Source organism: Nomascus leucogenys, chromosome 10 (assembly GCF_006542625.1).
Source record: "Nomascus leucogenys isolate Asia chromosome 10, Asia_NLE_v1, whole genome shotgun sequence".
Taxonomy (NCBI): domain Eukaryota; kingdom Metazoa; phylum Chordata; class Mammalia; order Primates; family Hylobatidae; genus Nomascus; species Nomascus leucogenys.
Genome location: NC_044390.1, coordinates 34753040 through 34773468, shown reverse-complemented (window position 1 = coordinate 34773468; position 20429 = coordinate 34753040). Strand labels below are relative to the sequence as shown.

At 42.2% G+C, this 20429-nt stretch overlaps 1 protein-coding gene across 3 annotated transcripts in view; it reads right to left on the bottom strand.

Annotated features, from left to right (window-relative positions):
• Positions 1-20429, bottom strand: part of PTPRB (protein tyrosine phosphatase receptor type B) — a 122232-nt gene that overhangs the window by 17018 nt on the left and 84785 nt on the right. For all 3 annotated transcript variants that reach the window (XM_003259537.3, XM_030819987.1, XM_003259538.3), the window contains 11 exons: positions 19736-19979; positions 11600-11706; positions 7910-8009; positions 6995-7078; positions 6886-6903; positions 6686-6767; positions 5990-6080; positions 5224-5300; positions 3112-3246; positions 1938-2060; positions 1584-1747 (listed from right to left, as the gene is read on the bottom strand). In XM_003259537.3, the coding sequence (XP_003259585.1) occupies positions 1584-1747; positions 1938-2060; positions 3112-3246; positions 5224-5300; positions 5990-6080; positions 6686-6767; positions 6886-6903; positions 6995-7078; positions 7910-8009; positions 11600-11706; positions 19736-19979 (1225 nt within the window). The remainder of the gene's footprint in view (positions 1-1583; positions 1748-1937; positions 2061-3111; positions 3247-5223; positions 5301-5989; positions 6081-6685; positions 6768-6885; positions 6904-6994; positions 7079-7909; positions 8010-11599; positions 11707-19735; positions 19980-20429) is intronic.

Sequence of the window (20429 nt, the reverse complement as noted above, 5' to 3'; positions counted from 1 at the left end):
CTTGAACTCCTGGCCTCAAGTGATCCTCCCACTTTGGCCTCCAAAGTGCTGGGATTACAGGCAGGATATACCACACCCAGCTGATCTAATTTCTTTTAATTTTCTTCATAAATCACTGCTAATCCAGTGGCAGTGAGATCATTTTAAATTTTTCTCTATTAAAACATGTTGCAATGAACATGAATATATGTGGAGATTTCTCAGCGGTCGACACCTAGAAGCAGAACTCTTGGGTTGGTCATGGGCATGAACACCTTCAGCTGCACTAGGGATTGCCAAATTCCTCCCCAAAATGGTTGTGTCATCTGGGGATTTTTGATACACACATTTATAAGATAACAGTTCTCCAGTGGTCCTGGACAAAAATGCCTGCCATTTTTCAAAAAGCAGAAAGCTCTGAGGTGAGTGCCTCACCTTCCTATTAAAAGTGTCAAGGTTCCAAGGACATAGGAAAGCAGGGCTCCTAGGGTGCTGGGCTGACAGGGAGGAGATGAGTACACTTGGCATTTCTCTTACTATTGCAGTTCCCTACTCCATGTTTATTAGTGCCATTCAGTTAGGGCTATCAAAATGTTGCTGCAAACATTAATTAGTTAAATACCAGGCTCCCCAGAGAGAGAGATTTCACTTGTTAGGTTGATTTTCTGGACGACTGAAGCAAAGAGAAATCAAGAGAACAGAAATTTAAGAGAAAAAATTAGGTGCTACAGATGGCAGTTGCTGTGCTGTGGTTTGAATGTTTGTGTCCCCTCCAAAAATTCATGTTGAAACTTAATCTTCAATGCAACAGTATTAAGAGGTGGAGGAAGTGATTAGGTCATGAGGGCTCTGCCCTTATGAACGGGACTGGTGCCTTGTGAAACGGTTGGAGGGAAGTAGCTAGGTTCTTTTGCCCTTCCATCCCTCCCTCCATGTGAGGACACAGTAACAAGGCACCATCTTGGAAGCAGAGACTAAGCTCTCAACAGACACTGAACCTGCCAGTACCATGATTTTGGACTTCCCAGCCTCTAGACTATGACAGATAAATTTCTATTATTTATTATCCAGTCTGTGGTATTTTGTTTTAGCAGCACAAATAGACAAAGACATGCTACTAGACCTGGAGGGAAGATTAGAAAATAAATCTTGAAGGATAGGTAGGACTTAGGTGGAGAAGAGAGATAAAGCTATTCCAAAATGGAAGAATGGCCAGAGGCAAGAATAAGCTTGTGTGCTCACTTTCCTGGCTAGAATGTGAAGGGAGTTATTGGGACCTTAGATTGAAGGTGATATGCCTGATGATGGAAAGCATGGAATTCCCATCAGGACTTTGCATTTCAGAAAGTAGGAAAAAAGCAAGAGAGAGAAGGCTGGAGGGTGAGAGAGAGGCTACAGGGGAAGAAAGTGGAAAAGGAGAAGTCAGGGAAGAGAAATGACGTTGGCAGAAGGGGAGAAACGTTATAAAAGCCTCTGGGGGCAAGGCAGGCTGGTTGGTCCAGACAAATCTTCCACCAAATTCCCCATGCTTATGTATTTTTCCAGACTCCCAGGCACAACCCCCTTATGGCTGCCATTTTATTGGCTGCTAGGTTTCCTAGTACCTGCAGTGCACCACAGTGGGCCCAGCACCTGGGCTTCTGTTGATGTAGTCCCTGACAGTTCTCACAAACTGGATCAGAGACTGGGTGGTTTCCGGGACTCCATGGTCTGGCCACACCGTATAGTGAAAGTGGCGGATGAGTCTGTGTGCATCAAGCTGTTCCTCCTGTAAGAGCAGAGAGCAGGATAAAACAGGAACTGGCCAATGCAAACCTTCCAACTTGACAACTGAGCCATGGAGCAGTTCCTATGGGCTGAAACTACAAGAGAAGAACCAGCAAAAGTGGGGTTCACAGATCTCGTTCATCTCCCCAAGCTCGGTTGTTAAATGAAGTCAAGCAAGCTAACAAACATACACTGCATATCTTAAACTCCCGGATGGTCCACTCAGGCAGGACGGACTCTGAGAGCATCTGCAGGATGAGGTCCCCATAGTAGAGGGAATCCTGGTCCGCTGGCCAGTAATGGTCACACTTTACCTAGAATGGGACAGACAGAAAAAACATGAGTCAGGAAAAGTGACTCCTTTGTGAACCTGAGGTTTCCCCCCTCTAAATGTCTAACTGAGTTAGGAATCCGGGATCGGCTGCTAAAGCAATTTGACCATCTACTTTATATTTATTAACCTTCTCATGGCCAGTGCTGAAGCTGAGGTGCTGCTCCAAGTGAAGAGGAGAGCCTGTACAAGGAGCACCCCTGACTCCAACCTTTGGGTTCACTCATTTTTTAGACCCAGTGATATACGGCTTGAGTTTTTTTTTTTTTTTCCCCCCCTCAGCATTTCAGTTCCACTAGCAGGTAAACTGTGGTTCACAATTCATTGTTCTTTCTAAAGAAAATCTAGTTGGGTAGAGGAAGGCACTGTCTTCCTGGCCCTTCTTTGTTCGTATTTTTATGTCACTGTCCTAATGTGGGCCATGTGTCAAGAGATCTTTGAGAAGTTAGAATGTTTAGCTAAGCTCACCTTTACATGTATACAGACAAGGGGAAGAGGATTGTAAGCATATATTTACTTAGCGCAAATACTGGGCACTTTATACGTAATCTGTCTTTTAATCATCAATATTTTAATCCTCAAAATAACCATATAAAGTAGATGATAAGCGCACTACAAGGGTGTTTGGTTGATTTGTCTGGATTATTATTTTACTCTGTGTCTGCCAACACAGTCTACAACTCACTTCTCCTTTCCTGGGATGAGGGGCAGGTCCAGTGACTCTGGCAGGGTCTCTCCCCCAGCCATACACTGAAGAATGGAGTAGCCAAGTGGCCAGGTAATTTTTGGTGTAATGGGCACTGCCGATAAACCCAGTCCTCAAATGGAAACAGTTTTGACTGGAACTTCAGACCCAGAATCAGGCATCACTTGGGTTTACTATTAGAGTCTTTTGAACAGAGTGGCATAAGTCACTAACAATGTTCTCACATGATCCCTACTTGGTTTTGCGGGGTTTCACTTTGATGATGGGGTAGAATTCTATCCAGGTGGCAGAAAGCAAAGCTTGGATGTCAGGAAGGCTGTTTACTCACTCGGCCCTTCTCAACACACTGGGTCACCATGACGATGTTGTGAACGTTTTGTTCCCACACCATTTTCCAGAAGTCATCCTTGGTGCCAGGAAGCGGTCCCTGAGTGACAATGTATTCTCTTCTGAAGTTGTTGCCCTGCAATGAATTTACAATATGGAGAGTCAGAAACAATGGGCCTCTTCAGAACTATAAACAAAGAGTTCTTCAGATTAGATGATAGGGAGGTCTCTGCCAAGTCTCTGACTTCAGAAAAAGATACTAACACAAGTGTCAAGGCTTGGGAGCAGGAAGGACAAAGGTCAGAACATTAAACTACTGTTAAGAGCCACATTCCCTTTTACTTGCCTGGGTCTATTCTGAAAGCAAATGGGGGACTCAGGCAATGATCTAGAAAACACTTCACCCTCAATTATATGTGTGTGTTGAGGGGTATTTGTGTAGACTGTTTGAGGGACTGATCAGGCTCTTTCCCTATTTAATGTAGAAGAGTGTTAGTCATTTTGGATAATCAATGTCAGAATAATTTGGTAAGATATGTCATCCACAGGAAGCATCACGGAAGAGAAACCACTGTTGACTGAGCATCTACCATCTAATGTGTTGCGGGTCAGGGCTTATTTAATCCAAACCACAGTCCAAGAGCGGGATATTTTCATCTACTCCTTCTGCACTCCAGCAATGACAGCAATTCCTTGTCAATTCTAGTCAAAGTTCTTTCTCTTTGCCTTTCCTCAGGGTCTCCACATTATGTCACCTCTGCCATCGCCACCGCCGCCCACCCAAACACTGCCTCTCATCTGACCAATCCTTACTTATCCTCAGCATGGTCCCTGCTTGGCTGAGCCTTCTTTTATCTTTCTCTCTGCTAGGGGATATTCTCCTCCAAGATGCCCCACGGCAATCTCTAGCCTCTCGCTACTGAGTACGGTTTCAGACCAGCAGCGCTGAAATCACCAAGAGGCTTGTCAGAAATGCAGACTCCGCCGGGCGCAGTGGCTCACGCCTGTAATCCCAGCACTTTGGGAGGCCGAGGCGGGCGGATCATGAGGTCAGCAGATTGAGACCATCCTGGCTAACACGGTGAAACCCCATCTCTACTAAAAATACAAAAAATATTAGCCGGGCGTAGTGGCAGGCGCCTGTAGTCTCAGCTACTCAGGAGGCTGAGGCAGGAGAATGGCGTGAACCCAGGAGACAGAGCTTGCAGTGAGCAGAGATCGCGCCACTGCACTCCAGCCTGGGTGACACAGCGAGACCATCTCAAAAAAAGAAAAAAATACACAGACTCCCAGGCCCTGCCTGAGCCCTGCTGGATCAGAATCTGCCTTTTCACAAGATCCTCAGATGACGCAGACATCTTTCAACGTAGGAGAGGCACTGCTGTGGCAGCTTTCCCATGCCATTGCCTTTTCTTGCCTCAACTCTTCTGAGAGTTCCTTTAGGGTCAGGATTCCATCTTATCCCATGCCTGTAAACAGCTCAGTTAGCACTTAATTTCTAAGTGTTTATTGAGTGAATAGATGGTTGCTTGAGGTAAATATTATTATCCTCAGTTTTTGGAAAAGAAAATGGAGGCCCAAAAAGGTGACATAATGTGCCGAAGGTCACAGAGTCAACAAGGGGCAGAAGTGGGATTCAAACCTAGACTTGTTTGACCTGAAAGCTTTTTCCACTGCAGTATGCCATAGGAAGGTGGCAAGATGCTAACCAAAACCAGAGCCCAAAGATTTGATATAACCTTTGAGTTGTGTCTGTGGTTGTGAAGATTCCAAATAACATGGGATCAGCTTCTCTAGTTAGGCAGCTTTAGCAGGGGAGGTCCATCTTCCTTAGGAAGCTCTCATCTTGGTTAAGGACTGCAGAGAATAGGTGACCTATGAAAATGCATCCTGGGCTCATTATAATTTCATCTGACTATAGCCATTGTGAAAAATGTGGCGTAGCAGGAACTAAATTGGATACCCCATTTTTTTATGGCATTTGGACATGCTCTTCTGAAATTTACAGGTGTTTCCAGACCTAAGAATAATGGGAACATGGAGGAGTGGCATCTCCAGTGTAGCCACCCACCAAAACCTCATCGCGAACACTATGGCCTAGTGGGTCACTTACAGGGATGTAGCTGGCATTGATGTAGTCAGAGCAAGGATCATCGTCTACATTGGAGAGCTTCACTCGCGTGGCATCATCTGGAAGGAGAGATTTGCTGCTGAGTCTTGGAGTGATTTTTCTACAGTTTATGTGACGTGCGTGATGTGCCTTAGCTCTGATCCCCACAACAGCCCCAGATGGGAAGTGATCTTATCTCCATTTTGCAAATGAGGCTCAGACAGGATAACTAACTTGCCCCACGTTGCATAGGTGGCCTATAACCAGTCAGACACAGGAGACAACATGAAGCCCCATCTGTGCTTCCCTTTCTAACATCACATTTGCCTGATGGAGTGGCCAGCTCCCTTTCACTGCTGGAATGAATACGATCCAGAAAACCTACCTTCTATTGCTTTACCTAATGGGGTAAGGAAATTTAAGTAGAAATTGCTAACTGAAGGCTTTGCTAAGCAAACCCAGGTCTGCTTGATGTCAGAGCCCTTGCTGTTAACCCCATTTACTGCTTAGCCTCCAAAGAGAAGCAGTAGGATCACATGGGGAAATGTCAACAGCATAAGAGGACTTTCATAATCAGAATTTAAACTGGCTATTATCCCTCTGGAGGGAAGTGCAGGAATATACAAGCTATTTCTTATTAAAGGCATTCAGAGCTTGAGATTGTCCATATCGAGCTACATTATATTTCTTTAGCCTCATTTCAGTTTTGGAGAAAAATGCAGAAATGGCTAGAGGAAGACAGTATTACAAATTTTGACACAAAACTTACAGGGCAATATATTGTTGTATCGATTCTTCCCTCTATTCTCCGGCAAGAGTGCAATGTCACATGACTGGTTTCGGCCCACGTCTTTTAACTCCTGTTAGGTCAAACATAAGTTTGTAAGTGGAGAATATGAAATAGAATAAAGCAAATCATACAGTCCTGGAGATACATAATAATATGAAAATATGTACACTAGCTATTGTTTATGAATGCCTAGTATTCAACATGCATTAGCTCTGATCCCCACAACAGCCCCACAAGGGAGGTGTTCTCACTGTTATACAGGTGAGGCTCAGACAGGATAACTGATGTGCCCCAGGTCACCCAAGTGGCAAACCTGAGAATCAAATCCAAAAGCTACATGCTTTTTGCGAAACCACAGCATCTTCCAGCCAAGCAAATGGCCAGGCTGAATATCTGACAGCATTATGTCTGCATTTGAGATTTGTTCATTCTTCCTTACTATCTGATCCAGGTAGTCCTTGGTTTGCTGTGTTATTCTGGAGCTCAAGCTGGCCTCTAAGATTAGATGGTATATTCTATTCAGGGCGTCGTTAGGCAGAGAAGAGTGCTCAGCTGAGATTCTAAGCAGCCTCCTAACTTCTGAGCTCAATCAGCCTATGATTACACAGTAAACATTAGGAAGGAAATTCTGCTAAGAACTAGGGATGCTGAAGCTTCATTCTGCCTGAGTTGTACCTCGTATTCCTTGGATAGAAGGTAGTTGGAGTCAGCCTGTAGCTTCATGAAATGCCCTTCAAACTGATTTATTTTTATTGGACTGTAATTAAAAATGAAACAAAAAAGAGAGTTACTGCAGAAAAGGGAAAGTGCCATAACTATTCTGACTCATATTTCAAAGGCAGATAATGTAGTAATTAATGTGTTCTCTCTCTTACCAAGAAGTTTTCCGGTTACTGTGAAGGGAAGCCAAAAGAAGACTTTGTTAGCAAATTTCACATAATACCATCTTTCAACAAATTATATGAAGGCAAATGTGGTGCTTACCCTTTCTGGCCTAGGTTTAAGTGGACAGATAATGGTCGATCCCTACGAATGCTCAGACGGGCAGAGGGTCTTTCTCGACCATGGCTGAAACATAAGGGAGATAACTTTTATTCTGATTATGATACTTGGCTTGAACACATTTTTCCATTTATGGTAAGGCTGTGGATGTTTGTGCAAATATGGATTTTTCAGTATTCATATAGATTTGCACTCAGCCAACATCTCTGAGGGAGGGAAAGGAAAGAGAATAAAGTGGATCATTCCCACCCAGAAACGGATCTCTGCAAAAACTGAAGATTTGTCTCCTGGTTTTTGGCTACAGGTTATAATCACTTCCCACATTCTCAATAAAACTTTGCTTAAAAAAAATCCAGTAAATTTCAGATGCCAGACACGACTTCAATAAAGAGGAACATGTGCCAAATTAAGAAAAAAAAATTCACTAAGAGAAGAAGGCACGACACTGGGGCCACATGCTATTTGGTTCTTTTTGGTCCCTTCTTAAATTAGGATGGCAGATATGAACTACAAAATGGTGATGTCAGCCACACTTTTCAGGATATTTCAGAAAAGCACTTGGGCATGCAATTTGCAAACATCTCTGTCTTCATGAGGATATGAACCACACACACAAATATTTTTTTTCCTGTGCAAAAGGAGTCACTTCATCTTTAAATAAAGCTATAGATGGCCCCTCAGTCCTTTGTTAAGGGCTGAATTCATCAATGGGATATAAAAGAGCTGAGAAAAGTGAGTCATGGCTTTAGAGTTTGACTTGTTTTTATTGAGAAAACAGTGACCATTTAACCTGGAAAAATTAAATTATTTTCCCTTCTCAGTTTTCAGCCTAAAGGGAATTTTCAGTTGCATTTTTAAAGTTGTGGGTCCAGTCACCAAAAGGATCTTTGTACTTACCTCACTTTCTGTCTGCAGATCAATAAGGCAACAACAGCCACTAGCATGCCAATTAAAAACAGACCAGCACTCACACCTTCAATAGCTCCAAACAAGGGCTCTACAATAATCCAGATAGAAACAACAAATGCAGGTGGGAAAATTAGTGCTAGGGAACCAGTAAGAAAGCTATTGAAGCCATATCTCCCAAGTAATGTTATTACAAATAGAATTCAAGTGATGCCCATGATGAGGCATTTACTTTCCAAAGGCTAGGAGTATGCACCTAAGAAGATGAAAGGCTGGCTCCCACCCTGTAGCAGTGAGGCCAGGTGTCACTGTATACTTTTGAAGTTAATGGTGTATAGCTTATAGAGGAATTTTGGACTTTGCACTTGTCTATAAAGCTTGGGGCACCTAAGATAAAGGCCGTAAGTTTGCCACCAAGATAAAAATGCAATTTCATTTATATAAAACATGTTACACAGCATCTGGGGCTTTGGAAAATCCAGTGGATTGCTTGGAGCTATTTCAAGAAGTCTTATTTTTATTATCTGGTATGGTACCGCTACTGGGAGTTTATGAAGAGGTAAGAGTGGCCTCATTTTTAAAATAGCTTTATTGAAACATCATTCACATAGCATGCAACTCACCCATCTAAATTGTACAATTCAATGGTCTTTAGTATAGTCAGTTTTGCAAATGTCACCACAATCAATTTTAAAACATTTTCATCACCCTCAAAAGAAACCGCATACCTATTAGCAGTCAGTCCCATTCCTCCCTCCCCACGATCCCTGGCAACCACTAATCTACTTTCTGTGTCTGTGGATTTGCCTGTTCTGGACGTTTCATAGAAATGAAATCATAAATCTATGATCTTTTGTGACTGGCTCCTTTCACTTAGCATAACGTTTTCAAGGTTCATCCATATTATAGTATATACCAAGATTTCATTCCTTTTTATGGTTGAATAATAGTCCATTGTATGGATATATCACATTTTGTTTATCCATTGATGGACATTTAAATTGCTTCTACTTTTTGGCGATTATGAATAATGCAGCTATGAACATTCATGTACAAGTTTCTATGTGGACATATGTTTTCATTTCTCCTGGGTATACACTGAGGAGTGAAATTGCTGGGTCGTATGGTAACTCTAGGTTTAATACTTCTATAAACTGTTTTTCAAAGCAGTGACACCATTTTACATTCTCATAAGCAGTGTATGGAAGGTTCTGATTTCTTCATATCCTCACTAACTCTTGTTACTGTCTTTTTGATTATAGCCATGCTACTGGGTGTGAAGTGGTATCTTCTTGTGATTTTGATTTGCATTTCCCTAATGACTAATGATGTTGAGCATCTTTTCATGTGCTTATTAAACTGTACATCTTCTTTGGAGAAATGTCTATTCAGAGCCTTTGCCCATTTAAATATTGTGTAATTTGGCTGGGCACGGTGGCTCATGCCTGTAATCCCAGCATTTTGGGAGGCCGAGGCAGGCAGATCACGAGGCCAGGAGCTGGAGACCAGCCTGGCCAACATGGTGAAACCTTGTCTCTACTAAAAATACAAAAATTAGCCGGGTGTGGTGGCGCATGCCTGTAGTCCCAGCTACTGGGGAGGCTGAGGCAGGAGAATTGCTTGAACCTGGGAGGTGGAGGTTGCAGTGAGCCAAGGTGGCATCACCGCACTACAGCCTGGGTGACAGAACAAGACTCCATCTTGAAAAAATATATATCTATATGGCCTGGCCCGGTGGCTCACGCCTGTAATCCCAGCACTTTGGGAGGCCGAGACAGGCGGATCACGAGGTCAGGAGATCGAGAGCATCCTGGCTAACACGGTGAAACCCCATCTCTACTAAAAATACAAGAAATTAGCCAGGTGTGGTGGCAGGCGCCTGTAGTCCCTGCTACTTAGGAGGCTGAGGCAGGAGAATGGCATGAACCCGGGAGGTGGAGCTTGCAGTGAGCCGAGATCACACCACTGCATGCCAGCCTGGGCAACACAGCAAGACTCTGTCTCAAAAAAAAATAAAAATAAATAAAAATAAAAAAATATATATTATGCTATATGTATAGTATAATTTGTGTTTTTATTATTAAATTGCGAGGTAAGATTTCTTTATATGCTAGATACTCAGCCCTTATCAGATATGTGATTTGGAAAATAAATACTTTCTCCCTATTCTGTAGGTTGTCTTTTTACTTTGTTGATAGTGTCCTTTAAAGCACAAGTTTTTAATTTTGATTAAATCCAAAGTATCCATTTTTTCTTTTGTAGCTTATGCTTTTGGTGTCATATCCAAAAAGCTATTTGCTAATCCAAGGTTACAAAGATTTACACCTATGTTTTCTTGTAAAAGTGTTACTGTGTTATCCCTTAAATTTAGGTCTATGAAGTGGCCCATTTTTGAAGTTGCATTTTAAGACCTTAGATTTGTTTGTTCCATGTTGCTTTTCAAGACTCATCAAATCAACACAATCATCTTTCCTTGAATGTGGTTAATATCCTTTTTTGAATATACATTTACTGTCTTCCTGTACTAGACTACATGCAATTTTTGTCGTGTAACAATATTTCAAAGAGGAAAGAATTGTGTTTACAAAGTCCCTACATTAAATTATAAGTAAAGACATCTAAATCCTCTTAACTGTGTTCTCATCCCCCTTTGGCTTGAAATTGGGAGATTATCCCTATATTTGGCATAAATAGATTGGAATGTTTGTGAGGCTGAGTCATCTTTTGTCATGCAGCACGAGAGACAGTTTTAGCCGTAAAGAACTTCCCAGACCCAGAGATCAAGCACTGCAGAACACAGGTTACAGGAAAAGGCTACACAGACGATGGTGTTGAGAAAGAAGGTGATGAAATGATGCTATTCTCAGCCTGGTGGAAGTATTCAGAGACAGGGCAGTGCAGAAGTTGTACACTTGGGCAGAAAGTGCCAGACTTTCAGCTGCACCGTCTTGGGCAAATTACTTAATCTCTTGGTGCCTCATGTCCTCATCTTTAAAATGGGGATGATAATAGTATCTACCTCAAAAGACTGTCATGAGAATTGGACAAGTTATTCCATGTAAAATGCTTAAAACTGTGTCTCCATAGAGAAGGTGAACAGTAAATACTAGCCACTATTATTAGTCAGGCTTTCCCTCTAACACACTAGAGAAGTCTCTTCCAGAAATTGTTATGTATAGTCTTTTATATTAATGGTTTTTAATACTACAAAGTCAACACATAATAAGCAAAAGGAAGAAAAATCACCTGTAGTTCCATTACTTTGAGATACACATGATTAATACTTTGGTGTTTTTTTCTTTTAGTCTTTTTTTCCTGAGCATTTCTGTGTGTATGCATATATACATTCTCACTTTTAACTGAAAGCCTTTTGTAGTAACTTATATTTTGGCCTGTGAAAACTCTTGATTTTAATGGTTTTCATTCACTATTTAGAAAATAATTCATTTTTAATAGAAAAAAATACTATATTTCCACCTTCTTTTTAGATTAACCCCCTTTCAATCTATTCTTCTAGAGAAGTTGTACAATCCCTTCGATCCACATCAATTTTTGGTCACATAAAGATTAAGTTCCAAATGAAAATAAATGTTCCCCCCACCATCAGCCACTATCTCCCCATTAGAGGCTCTTGTAGGTGACATGGCAGTTGGTAGAACATGATGTAAAGGTTAGCCTTACCTGATTCAGTAGTGATGGGTAAAGAAAAAAATGTGTCTGAATAGAGTGGCTTTGTGAATTCCTTCAGGTCCTCATCAAAGAGCTGTGTAAAAGCTCGAATGCTGATTCTGAAAAGAAAACCAATTTATTTAAATATAAATTAGTTGTTGAACACAGTAGCTGAAAAATGTGTTCAAGGAGAAATAGGGCGGGTTCCTGGTCAGTGTGTAGCAGGGTAGAATATGAGTTATGGAATCAGATAGACCCGGGTTCATGCATTCATTCATCAATTTATTCATAAATATTTATTGAGCCCCTGCCACACGCCAATCACTGTTCTAGGAGCTGGGACTTCGCAAGGAACAAAACAAAGTCCCTGCCATTCCAGAGGTTACATTCTCATGGAGGAAGTCAGACAATAGACACACAAATATAATAAATCAGATGAGATGTGTGCTATGAAAAAGAAAAGAGCAGGGTAAGGAAGATGGAAAGCAATGGGAATAAAGCATGTGGGACTGCTGTATTCAGAATGGTAGTGACGAAGGCAGTGAGTGAGCAGTGTTGGAATATATCGAAGGAAGAACTAAAAGATTTGCTGATGAATATAGAGTATGGATGATTCCACATGTTCTGGCTGGGGAACAACTGGAAGAATGGAGGTGTCATCTACTAACAGGAGGGAAAACTATGGAGAAGTAGACTGGGGGGTTTGAGAAGATCCAGACAGATCAGTTGTGGAGGAAGTAATTCTGAGATGCCCATTAGCGAAGTCAAGTGGCCCAAATATCAATATTATTGTTGTTGTTGTTATTTTAACTTACATATCTCATCTTTTGGCACTATTTTCTAAAGATCATTTTACCTAAAAATATTCTAATATCATATTTATTGTCAACAGGAGATATTTGTTAAAGGCCTTTATAAATCGCTTAAGTTAAAAAGAGATGTATGGTCACTAGTCTTGGAAACTTGAAAGACAAAATCTAAAGGAATCAGGCAAATAGCAAAATAAGAAAGCATATATACAATGGCAAATGAGGAATGGTAGAATATGGAGGAAACAGTGTGTGTGGGCATAGGAGGTAAGGTGGCTGGGAGCAGAGAGCTCAATGAAGAGACTGCTGAAATAGTCAGGCCAAGGACACAGGGCCCTGGCCTGGAGCCCTGGCAATGAGAATGGAAAGAAGACTGAAAGGCACTGAGAGGAGGAACTAGGTGGGGCCCAGACTGAAGAGAAGCAGGGAGGAATCAAGGATGGCCTAAGACTTGAGCTCATGTCACTCAAGAGAACAATGGGATCATTGATAGAAATAAGGAGAGAGGCTGGGCGCGGTGGCTCACGCCTGTAATCCCAGCACTTTGGGAGGCTGAGGCAGGCGGATCACCTGAGGTCAGGAGTTCGAGACCAGCCTGGCCAACATGGCAAAACCCCATCTCTGCTAAAAATACAAAAATTAGCCGGGCTTGGTGGTGGGCACCTGTAATCCTGGCTACTTGGGAGGCTGAGGCAGGAGAATCACTTGAACATGGGAGGTGGAGGCTGCAGTGAGCCAAGATCATGCCACTGCACTCCAGCCTGGGTGACAAAGCAGGACTCCATCTCAAAAAAAAAAAAAAATTGACAGACCGGTGAAGAAGGAGGATACGCTTTGCTTGGGATATACTCGATTTAGAGGGACAGTGAGGCATTGATTTAGAACTATCCAGCTGACACTGGAGTTATTCCAGTCACCTGAGCAGGAGAGTTGCTGAGGTGGCTGTCCACATGTCCATGTGGGATAGTGCCTGAAAATCAGCTGGTCGTAAATTCAATAAACAAGCAAGATGCAGCTACAAACACACAGATTTGTAACCTCTGCTTGAATGAGAAGCCTGTGATCCCTCTCATAGGACCTAAGTTTCGTGCTCTCTGCATAAGTCAGCCCAGTCTGGAGAGCTGCACTCAATTTCTGGGGGCATATTTTAGGATGAATTAGAGATCATTTGAGGTGACTGACCTGAACAATGATACAGAAGACTTCAAGGGACATAATATAGTTAGCTTCAGATTTAAGGAAGGCTGCCATGTAGAAGAGGAAAACAACATGATTATTTTTCTTCTTGAAGGAAGAATTAGGCTCTGTAGGCTGAATTTATAAGGAAGGAGGAGTTTAGGAACATTAAGCTGTTTTCTAACATTAGAATATGAGCTGCCTCCTAGGTTGAGAGCTCCCAGTCACTGGGGGTTGGAGGATGGGAGTGGGTTTCAAGTAGAGGCTGGAGGAGAAGCAGTCCCAGGGAAGCTGGAGGAGGGCATCGCTGCACTAAGTTAAAGATTGGCTTGGGTGACTTCTTGAGTCCCTCCTATTGTGAAGATTCTCTAATTGAACTGATGGAGTATTAGGCTTGGTTTATATGGGAAAACTTTTGCTAGTGTTAATTTCAATCCTATGAAAGTGACAAGAAGTACTCTTTTTTTTTTTTTAATCTATATTTCTTGAACCCAAAGGTATCTGGGCATGTCCTGTGATAATGCCGAAGCAGTACTAGGCCAGGGCAAATTGTTCTGACCCTGCTCCCCCTTCTTCTAACTCATGCCCAGATCCCAGTGTAATCCTGTAAAATGAACATCAAGATGATAATGATAAATCACATCTATAACTTCCATCTCCAAAGGATCCATTCCAAGTCAAAAGGTGTTCTTCCAGGAATAACAGCCTGTTAATGGAAGTATATTGAGAAAGGTCCACAAAGGGAAACAAGCAGTCACCACACATTAAAGGGGAAGGTGAGGAGTTGGTGTGTTTTGCTAATTTTGGAAGGCAGCTATGCTAACCACTATAATACCAATGCCTTGGCAAATCTGTTGCTAATTTATTATACATTTGGAAATTCAGTGTCTTTCTGATAAGAGTTTCTTATTTATAAGTGTGGAAAGACTTTTTTTCTTTTTCTTTCTTTTCTTTTTTCTTTTTTTTTTTTTTTTGAGACAGGATCTTACTCTGTCACCAGGTTGGAGTGCACACCGCAACCTCCACCTCCCGAGCTCAAGTGATCCTCCAACCCCAGCCTCCTGAGTAGCTGGGGTTACAAGTGCACACTACCATGGCCAGCTAATTTTTGTATTTTTATTACAGATGGGGCTTTGCCATGTTGTCCAGGCTGGTCTTGAACTCCTGGGCTCAAGCTATCTGCCTGTCTTGGCCTCCCAAAGTGCTGGGATTACAAGTGTGAGCCATCGCGCCCAGCCATAAGGACTTTTTCAAACATGTTTCTGTTTGATCATGTTCAACCTCTCCAATATAATAAAGAAGTTTATTATATTACTTCAGAGGTTTGGAACCTGAAGCTAGGAGAGAGTCCATGTCTTCTCGAAGATCACACAGAAAGATGATGAATGAAAACTGAACTTCATATTTCTGGCTCCTAGTGCACATCTCTTTTCTTATTTCCTCATGGCTTAATTTTTGGTTAAAAGCAATGACTTCTGGCTGTGCCCAGTGGCTCATGCCTGTAATTCCAGCAATTTGGGAGGCCAGGGCAGGCAGATCACATGAGGCCAAGAATTTGAGGCCAGCCTGGCCAACATGGTGAAACCCCATCTCTATTAAAAATACAAAAATTAGCCAGGCCCATGGTGATGTATGCTTATAGTCCCAGCTACTTGGGAGGCTGAGGCATGAGAATCGCTTGAATCCAAAAAGTGGAGGTTGCAGTGAGCTGAGATCATGCCACTGCATTCCAGCCTGGGCAACACAGCAAGACTGTCTCTCTCTCACACACAGACACACACACACATACATACACACACATACACACACAGGCCATGACTTTTGTAGGAAGGAGATGAAAAAAGCCTGGGCTAGGAACAAGAGGATCTGAAGTCTAGTTCTCCCTCTTACTCCATTGCTGGCTACTTGAATGGTCCCTAAAGTTCTTTATGCCTCATCTGTAAAATAAAAGCTATAACAACCTTGACATGGTCTGCTCTGAAATCACAAGTGTAAACACAAAGTACTGAATGGATGCAGATAAAAAGGACCTTTAGGAAGGAGATAATTACCTAGTATAGGTTCAGCTTAAAATTAATGGGTTATCAGGCACTCTTCCCTTAAAACTTTTCCAAAAATGAATATCACAACTACTTTCCCCAGCCCAGCATTTAGCACCCACCCACAGTCCTCTCTCGTCCTATCATCCCAGTCTACTCCTTTTTATTCACCCTCTGTTTGAAACTGGACTGTTTGTTCTTCTCTAAACAATTTGTGTATTTAAAACTCCACACTTTGACTCCCACTATTCCTTCCACATTAAATCTCCTTCTGTCCCTATCTGGGTATTTCTAAATCCTTTCCTGTGTTTCAATACATCCTTTGAGAAGCCTTCTGAACCTTCACAGAATTTATTTTCCTTTATTCCTTATGTCCTTCAACATTTCAGCCTCTATTTTGCAGATGTGGCTTCTTTCTGTCTCCACACTGTAAGCTTCTTGAAGGCAGTGGTTCCACCTTATTTATCTATCACCCAACAACACGTATTGCCAGAGAATGCAATAAAACATGTGCTGAATATATTATAGAAAGATAATTATGAATATGACACAATAACAAGACACTATTTTTAATGAACAAATATCTGATTGATTTTTTTCCACTTTAAATGTGTCCAGAATCAGAATTCTATAGCAGAAAGTTAGAGATCATGTGGTTCAGTTTCCTTCCTTTGAAGAGAACGAGGTCAGGAGAAGCTGACCACCTTACTATGGTCACACTGCTCTTCTATTTAGAATAAAAACAAAACCAGACCAGCACTTTCCTAACCTTCCAACTCTCTCACCATAATGATCTGCCCTTTCTCTTTCCATATGGAACAATGGAATAATACATGTGAATCATAGGAACCCAACAATGAATGAAACACATTATATCTGTTGACATAATAAACTTGCATATCAGCTAAACCTAGCATTTCCCATTTCTCAATCCTAATTATTCTTTTTCCGTGCTATTTCCTGTCCACCTATTCCCTTTGGAAAAAAGGATGCCTAACAACAAGGAGGGTCACTGTGGTGATGATTGTCTTGAGACAGGCAGAATTCTGACTGGACTGAGTTCAGCAGCCACCACGCAAGAGGCTGATTTGCATGTGGTTTTCTGATTTGCTTTGGGAGACGACACCTCCTCTCATCAAGCATTATCTGTCTGGCATGCTTTTAACATACTGAAGTAAACATATATATTGGAGAAATATAGGAAGGGTGCGTTCTGAAAGACAAATATGTACACAGAGATGATGAAGCCATAACACCAATGTGTGACTTCCTTAGAGCATCTCGGCTCATTCCCGTATTTGTTCATAAACATTTCACAAGCACATCTTTTGTGCCAGGAACTTGCCATATTGTTTTGTAACCAATGATACATCTGTCTCCCATGTTGGACTGTGAGTTCTTGCAGTCTAGTGAAGAGGGCAGGTAATTTGATAAAGGGTTAAAAGCCACTATAAATGTAGGATTAGAGGAATGTAGGGAGACGGTGATGTGGACGTGGACATGGAGCTGATGGAGCACCCAACTGCCCAGCTGCGGGTTGACAGGTTAGTGTGGGTGGTTGAGGGTTGAGCTGGCTTTTGAAGTGTGTGGAGAATTCGCCAGCCAGATAAGAGCGGAAAGCATCTGAGAGTGAAAAGATTACGCAAAGGCTCAGGGGTATAAAAGAACCATGTCACATTCAGGAACTCTGAGGAGTGAGGAGTAGCAAGAGAGCAGTGGGTACTTGGAGCAAATATGGTTGGAGACAAGGCTGGTGAGGCAGGCAGGAGAAAGCAGGGCTTAGTATGCCCCGTGCTGGAATCTGCTCTTGCTCTGGTAAGTGAATGGGAACTATGGGAAAACCTTAATATAGAAGGGACATGACTAGGTTTGATCTGTCACATACTCAGGACTACTACTTAGGACAACCTTGTGGAGCTTTGCAGGTGAGGAAGATGAGGATTAGAGAATTGAAATGCTGCTTACACAGTTAAAAAGTGGCAGAGCTGGAACTCAAATGCAGGGGCTCTTCCAAAGACCTCCGCAGCTACTATGGGTGCTGGGAGATTGGTGGGCTCTGGTCCAGACACAAATTTTTTATAGCTTCTTACTCTCTTTGAAATTTAGTAATGAGTTATCTTCACCCCTTCCCTTTCCATAAGTAAATAAACTAAATCAGCCTCAATTTTCCAACTCAAAAAGAAAACAGCCCTTAGGTGACTTTTGCTCGAGTTTCCTTGAGCCCAGGTAACCAAGGAGCTGAGGAATCTCTTGAATCTTTTTTTTTCTTTTTTGTTTTTTAGATGGAGTCTTGCTCTGTCACCCAGGCTGATCTCAGCTCACTGCAACCTCCACCTCCAGGGTTCAAGCAATTCTCCTGCCTCAGCTTCCCGAGTAGCTGGGATTACAGGCGTGCACCACCATGCCTGGCTAACTTTTGTGTTTTTAGTAGAGATGGAGTTTTACCATGTTGGCCAGGCTAGTCTCGAACTCCTGACCTCAAGTGATTCGCCCACCTCGGCTTCCCAAAGTGCTGGGATCACAGGTGTGAGCCTCCACGCCCGGCCGCATCTCTTGATTCTTATAGGAACTGATAAATCCTGGTTTTCGGATCTTTTATGTTTCTCCCTTGTTCTTCTGAAATCTCGTTTCCTTTAGGTAGGCTCATATGGTCTCTTTTTGAAGTAAGTATGACTAAAAAATTTGTGTGTGTTTAATCTGGAGGTGCTGACCTTGCCTGGGAGGTAACAGTAAGTGTCTGGTGAGTGCTGGATAAAGGTAGCTTTACAGAGTTCCTGCCAAAAATGAGTGCTTTGTTTTAGGAAAAACATCTGTCTGACTTTTTTGATGTGAGGGAGGGGCTAAGAACTCTCTCGGGTGTAACGCTGTGTCATAGTCTCCTTTTGGAACTGGCAGGAGAGTTTTTTTCTACTGAGACCTAGGAGTGATACTTCAAATATGTGAGAACCAATAAGACCTCAGCATCAACAAAGCAGAATGAACGCTGGCCCATGGAAAACCTAATTTACTGCCATATTGGTTAGGTATCAGCTCTTCCAACACCCAACAGAGAAGGTACATCCTCCGCAGAAGTAATAATCTTGGATGTCAGTAGCTCTATATCCAAGACAGTAGCCTAGGTTCCCTTTCTCTTGAGGATGCTGATTGGGATGCTATATACTTCTGCTTGTACCTGCTTTCTGAAAACACAGTGCAGAACAACAGCACTGCCAGTTCCTAGGGCAGAAGGGCCTAGTGACTGCAGTGATGTTTCCTGGAGCCAAAGCCAAACAGCTGCTCCTTTTCGTTAGTCATCTGCATGGGGAAAAAAGGGTGTTCCCATTCATTCAGGGGCCTTTGCCTTCCAGAGTTCTGTCTGGAGCAAAGAGTGCTTCCATCTTTAGATGCTTTAGAAGGTAAATAAGTGAGTATAATTTCAGTTCACATTATAAGTAGAAGATATAACTTCATATTGTTTTTGGATCTCCCTAAACTCAGTCATTTTATTTGGACATTTTTACAATAATGAGCAAGGTAAAGTATTGGACTCATATTTAAAAAGTTGTAGAAGGGCCGTGCATGGTGGCTCACACCTGTAATCCCAGCACTTTGGGAGGCCGAGGCAGGCAGATCACTTGAGGCCAGGAGTTGGAGACCAGCCTGGCCAACATGGTGAAACCCTGTCTCTACTAAAAATACAAAAATTAGCCAGGTGTGATGGCATGCACTTGTAATCCCAGCTACTCGGGAGGCTGAGGCAAGAGAATTGCTTGAACCAGGGAGGCGGAGGTTGCAGTGAGCCGAGATGGCACCACTGCACTCCAGTCTGGGCAATAGAGTAAGACTCTGTCTCAAAAAAACAACAACAACAAAAAAAGTTGTAGAAGAAAGAACAATCTATTAAGAACCTTCAGTTCTTCCCTTAATGAATTGGAGCTTTTGCATAGTGCTGAAGTCCCTTTTGACACATTACCTGCAAGTGGAGGCAGGAATCCAACTTTTATAAATTACTCAGTAAAATGCAGAGTACTCTTGTAATGTAGATTATTAATCTATGGACGCTCACATGCATCAGATGCTCAGACAGCTGAGTGCCTAGTAATGTAGCATGTCCCTTCTAGCAAAACAGTGGTAATACATCTAACCTGTAGGCAGTGTGTGGCTTCAGTGGTCCATCACAGAATTTTTGCTGAGTGGGATCGCATTTTCCACCTAGGCTCTCCATCTCTGCTCCAAGCTTAATGTTAAAACTCTTGGAGTTGCTGTTAGGATTTTCGGCACATTTGCTGGCAAAATAATTAGTCTGATACACCCGAATGGAGGCGTTGTGCCTGTATTCCAGGTAGGAAGGGAGAGGGTGCTGCTGTTCTGGCTTCAGCTCATCACTGCCTGGAGGAGAAAACCCACAGTTAAGGACTGCCTTTCTTGTGATTTAGGTGATTTCAGTGATTTTAAATTAGGTTTCTAAGGCTGCCTCCTCATCCACTATCTCTGGCCATTTCCAAAGTACAGATTCTGCAATCTCAAAGAACGATGTGAAATTCTCCTAATAAATTTTAATTCACTTTTTCCAAAATACATAAAAATAAATAGTGTGTATATAAAATACAGACACACACACACACACACACACACACACACACACACACACACACAGCATCATTTTCCTAGGAAATAAAATGAGGGTAGCTCATTGCATTAAATGATAGCACGTCTCACAACTCCAGAGTGTTGGACAACTCCCATTGTGAGTGAACCCACTTGATAAACTCTTTATCTTGCCAATAACCATTGTAGTTGAGCTAATAAGGAAACCCCTATGACCTGGGAAATAGGAAA